Here is a 5,428-nt window from a genome sequence, read left to right as displayed (position 1 = left end):
GCTTATTTAAGAGCTCCACTTCATAGATTTTGCACTTTCATTTCTCTGTGATATAAAAACATTTAAATATAAAATAAAAAAAAGGCCCTGTGTCACTAGGTTACATCAGCTTCAGTAAAATCCTCAAAAGTTGGCTCTTTAAAGATTTGGTGTTATGCTCGAGGAGTGATTTTAAACGCTTGTCTCTTCTTATTAGCCTGCATTGATCCAGAGAACCCCTGATGGGCTCTCTGAGAGTACCAATACAGAGGACAAATAAAATGTAATCATCTTTTGATTCTCTTTTAATATCTCTCTCCGAAGGCAGCGCTGGGAACATAAAGACATGGTAGAGACTACTGAGGCTTGCCATCAAAAGCGGTAGTTGGGCTGGATTTTATTCAACTCTGATCATAACAAATGTCTTCTTGAAGTGATAAACGTCTTCTTTTCACAACCATGAAGTCAAGGAATGAGTTAAATATGACAACTGATATGCATAGATAGATATTTATATGTATCAGTTATTGACAATACAAAAAAAAAATTATAAGAAACGGTGGCTGGTCAGGTCAGGTGTTCTGATCAAGATATTTAAAGAGAAAAATAATGTAAAAAAAGTATTTAAAAACAGTAATATCACAAAGTGCTGTGTTGGATGATAGACTCTTCAAGTGACACTGTAACATATCTTTGTATATTTTTGGACATCAGTAATTAAAACGTTTTTTCTTGCATGCAACCAATATACGTTGAGCTATAACTGCTCGTCACAGACGTTAAGTCCACATCACTTAACAGCCCAGAAAGATCTAATCTTAAAAAAGGAACAGCACAGGTGTTAAAGACAACATGACAGCTGGAAAAATGTAGCTGCTTTAGTTTCTTGTTCTAAAAAGTGCTTTGGCAGCTGTAACATAATGTGTAATATCAGGTTAAAAGTCAGCCTACAAAATCACAATATTAACATGCAGTGAACATTTTAAAACAGAGGTTTAAGAGCATTGATAGTATCATAAAACTATCAGTAAAAAAAAAAAAAAAAGGGCGAGCAATCATGCAGTAGATTTATGCAGCACTGATTTGCTGCATAAATAGAGATTAGGACACAACAAATCCATTTATTCACATATTCTAATATGAAAAGTTTCTAGACAAGCATTGGTTGCATTCATACTACAGCTTTTGTTTTTGCACATTTTTTGCATTAGCATATTTAGTCAGAGCACCGAACAGCTGTTCAAACTTGACACTTTTTAAAATTCAAAGATGCTTAGGGCTGTCCAGCTGTGTGTGCCAAACGAATCCTAGTTCATGATTTTTATGATCATGGTATCTTTTTTGTCCAGTTACCCATTTTATGAAGACATCATAAGGCACTGCTTTATCGTGATGGTCGTAAATATGTCAGCCCTAAGTGTCAGTCTTCTCCTTGGCCAAATTTCAATGCGTGGAAGGCTTGAGTGAGCAGCTGCTTGTGCCACTCAACATAAATCTCTCTTCTTTTGTTTCGACTTTAAATCTTTCTCTCAATGGCCCTGATGATCTTTGTGCAGCTGCATTCTCTCTTTTTCCACATGGAGGCGCTCTCTCTCAATCTGCAGTCTGCCAGCCTCGAATTTAAAGAACTGCAGTCTCTCTTTCTCCAGCTGCAGTCTCTCCTTCTCCAGTTTAAGCCTTTCTGTCTCCAGATCCACCACTGACGTCCAGCCTTTACTTTCTTTCTCTCTCTCCCTCTGTCCCTCATAGTGAGTGGAGGACAAGGCAGGCGTGGAGGACGAGGGCGGGCCTTGTTGTGGCGGCAGGTTAAAGGAGGAGTCAGCATGTTCTGATTGGCTGAGGAGCTGGAGCCTCAGCCTCTCCCGTTCCACCTGTAGCCTCTCTTTCTCCAGATGCAGTCGTTCCCTCTCTACCTCCATCTGTCGGACACGCTCTTTCTCCACGCCTAGTCGTTCTTTCTCTACCCCCAGGCGTTCGGTTTCCACAGCCAGGCGCTGTTTCTCCAGCTCCAATCGCTGTTTCTCAATGGCAAACAGAAAACCTGCCCCCATGTTTTCATGATTGGTTACTCCACCCAGAACATGACCGGGCCCCCCCATGGGGCCCCCAGGGAGTGTGAAGTCTCTGCTGAATGTGGAGGTTGGAGTTTTACAGGAGGTGAGCATCCCCAAGTCCCCGTTGTGGGAGTAAACATCACTGGCATGCCCCTCCCCACGTGACTCGATGTCACTGAGGAGCGAAGGGATGTCATCCTCATCTATTTCCCCATCACCCATGTCACCGTTCAGCTAGAGGAAAAGAGTGAGGTCATTAAAAGAAAATTCTACCCATTTTAACACAGTATGATCTGTTTACTGGTCATGTGCGATACAAAAAAATCAACATATGGAAAAAATGATGATGTTGCTGTAGAGTAAGCATTGCACAACCTTAGATTGGGATCGAGCAAAACGAGTTCCAGGTTGATTTGTAGCTTATTTTAAGTCCTAGACAATTAAAGAGAAATCTAGTTTTCATCCCTTAGTATCCTGATGTTCAACCAAAATTATCAGGGTTAGCATCAGCGATGAAAAACTTTTGGCCCATAAGGCTGACTATAACGTACTCATGTTGATAAAAAAAAAAAAAACATATCTGTTAAGTGATTTTTAAACAGACTTAAAATGATTTTAAGAATCCCATATTCTAAGTATGGCCTGTCGTAGGCATAATGGGAACCTAAAAAAAATCAGGATCCCAGCATCTGTAGCTTTAAGAGTTTTATATGTAACAATCACAGTTAACAACTGTATCTAGAATCATTTCAAAGAATATAGTTGGAGGGTTTGTATGTGGAAAAAATGTGTTGTGTTTTTTGAGTTCATTTCAGTTCATTCAGTGTTATGATCTCAGTTTTGCACTCTCAGCTGCAAAGACTCTGGCTCACATGAAACATTTAACCAGAAACACTATAATAACACTGTTCAGACTAAATTGCAGGATCCTAATGGAGTTACTGTGGAAGAAAAATATGGCCCACAATATGAAAAGACAATGAAAGAGAGCTTAATGCAATCAGCAAAAACTAACATTAAACGTCATGTTTAAATTAAATGGTCCTGATAATTAAATTTGATCTTTGCCTTGTGGAACTACAGTGTTCAATTAAAAGACAAGACTAACAAGGGCCACTTGAGTCACATAATGTGCTGTAATCACTGTGATATGTTTAATATAACTGCTGCTAATGAGGACATTATTGAAGCTAATTAGCAAATACTGCCATTTAAGAACAGATTCTCCTCCTGTAACAGTGTTAATAGCATGAGCCCTGTAACAAAAGATGATTTGACAGAACCACCATACGTGCATTCAAATGCATATTTTGATTAAGTTTAATCAAAATCTACAGAGGCTTTTATTTCTACATAGCCTACAGTACATAATTATTATTATGGAACCGTAAGCTTGTTTTTCTTACTCTGTATTCACAGACGTCATCCTCCATCTTCACACCCAGAGGTGCTATCATGGCCTGTCCGCTCGGTTCACTAAGACCCTCAAGCTCCGGCCAGTCGCAGTGACAATCCTTTGAGAGGCCCGAGAGGTCAATCAGCTGGTCACAGCCAGATCCCAGAGAAGCTGCCTCGTGCTCAGGGGACGACTGATCATACTCAGTCTTCATGACCAATGAGGAGGATGAGGAGGATGAGAGCGAGAGCTCAGCCTGAAGCTGCTTTCTCTTCATCAGTGCACGCCAGTCCAGGTATCGGCGCTTCACCTGTGCAGAAGGTCAAGACGGAAAGAGGCAATTGTTACGAGAGATTAGAGGGGGGAAAGATCGGAGAAGATTCTAAAAAGTAAAAGCATTACTTGAACAAATAATTAAATATACCTCAGCAGCAGTGCGTAGCTCTCCCTCCCCCAGTGAATTGACACCTTGTGCCACTTCCTCCCATGCCTGTCTCTTCAGCTCATTAATGGCTGTATTCTGTTGAATACAAAGAGAAGAAAAAAAAAACACTAAAACAATATATCATTTGTATCAATTCCAGTTTTCCATTAAGCATTATAAAGCTGCCATGCTAGACTAAATCCTCCTCTGATGTAGAGCCTCAAGATAGTCATGCAGGCAAATAGCAGCATAAACACTGACATAAAAACAATGTAAAAATGATGAGTTGGCTGACAGATATATATTTTTTCCATCAACCTTGTTTGTAATGGCTGTATTAAGTGGCTTAGTATTCCTGTTGTTTGTTTGTATGAGTTTTGTTGAAGATGTGAGTTTAATATCTTTCAACTGAAAACCTGAATAGTGTTAGTGCTCTCTGGTGGACAACCCAGGTTATGGAGATTCAACTTTAAAATTATTCTACATATATTTGGCATCTCTGTAAAGCACTTTCTTTGTACAAAGCATTAACTTTTATCATCAATACTTGAGTCTTAATATGGGCCCAGCTACAAATGCAACTGCTTGATTGGTCCAAGTCAAGTGTTTGTCTGCTGCTTCTGCCTTGCTCTTGGGTAAGTGAAGAGTTGTTAAAGCCCCCTAAGAAAAATCTGTCTCTACTTTACATCTAATTTACATACCCTATATGTGCTGGGTATTAGCCAGTAAGAAGCGATACAAGTATACTGATTTAAAAAAAATAAAAAATAAAAAAGGCAAACATATTTTACAAGAGCTTGAAGACGACTTGGAAAAGTCACTTATTGGACGTGATTGTGGTATATGAGTAGTTGTTATTGTTGATGATTTATCCGACCTGGTTTGCACTTCAGAGAACAGAGATGACAGAAAGTCCTTTGTCTACTATTTTTTACATACTGATCGAAGTGCACTAAATGTATCAGCATTATTGCAAATTCATACAAAGCATCCTGCTCAGCAGAAGATTCTGTATCATTTGTTGGCAGCATAGCATGGTGGTACTTATTTGTGATGTATTGTTATTTTTGTAATGCTTCATTAGCTCCTGGTGTATGTATGCTTATTAGCTATCAGGTAAAAAAAAAAAAAAAAAAAAGATCAAGTCTTCACCTGCTGCCTGGAGAACAACACGTCCCTCCTCTTATGGATCTCTCTGATGAGAGTTTGTGTTTCTCTCACACTGTAGTTGCTCTTCCTCTTTCTCTTCAGATGCTTCATCTGCAGGAAATCCAGCTTGACAGAAAGGAGGGGTCAGAAAACCCAAAACAGAGACAAGGAGAGACAACTGGAAAAAAAATAATAAACTTATGGTAGAGGTGAAAGAGTTTGTCTGAAAGAAGGTAAAAATGGAGCACAGGCACAGCTTTCCTCAGATGGAGAGATTTTTTATGTTACTTGCAAAGGTTACGCCATCTCTCAGTTTCATCAACAAGGAATCCCTTTGTGGCTCTGTCAGTCCCTGTGAAGTGTTCCACCTGGGAGACTGATCCCAGCTGTTGAACTAGTGGAAGTCCCTGTTCAGCATGTGAGGAA

The 5,428-nt window shown here is 39.5% G+C and overlaps 1 protein-coding gene across 1 annotated transcript; it reads right to left on the bottom strand.

Annotated features, from left to right (window-relative positions):
* Nucleotides 1-288: 288 nt before the first annotated feature.
* Nucleotides 289-5,164, bottom strand: msantd4 (Myb/SANT-like DNA-binding domain containing 4 with coiled-coils). Its single transcript, XM_079353988.1, has 5 exons — nucleotides 5,006-5,164; nucleotides 3,854-3,949; nucleotides 3,440-3,739; nucleotides 769-2,267; nucleotides 289-736 (listed from the first exon to the last, which is right to left on the bottom strand). The coding sequence occupies exons 1-4, from the start codon at nucleotides 5,111-5,113 to the stop codon at nucleotides 1,509-1,511; spliced, it is 1,263 nt and encodes a 420-aa protein (XP_079210114.1). The 5' UTR covers nucleotides 5,114-5,164; the 3' UTR covers nucleotides 289-736; nucleotides 769-1,508.
* Nucleotides 5,165-5,428: the final 264 nt, after the last annotated feature.

The sequence above is a fragment of the Symphodus melops genome (genome assembly GCF_947650265.1).
Source record: "Symphodus melops genome assembly, chromosome: 10".
Lineage (NCBI taxonomy): Eukaryota > Metazoa > Chordata > Actinopteri > Labriformes > Labridae > Symphodus > Symphodus melops.
The sequence above is the reverse complement of the archived record's forward strand: the minus strand, read 5'-3'. Positions and strand labels throughout refer to the sequence as shown.

Bases quoted from the DNA above. Each gene is read 5' to 3' on its own strand.
- msantd4 (XM_079353988.1), bottom strand. From the start codon at position 5,113: ATGAAGCATCTGAAGAGAAAGAGGAAGAGCAACTACAGTGTGAGAGAA. The intron at 3,950-5,005 runs GTGAAGACTTGA...TGTATTCAACAG, and splicing joins TGTTGTTCTCCAGGCAGCAG to AATACAGCCATTAATGAGCT. The intron at 3,740-3,853 runs GTATATTTAATT...CCTTCTGCACAG, and splicing joins AGCTACGCACTGCTGCTGAG to GTGAAGCGCCGATACCTGGA.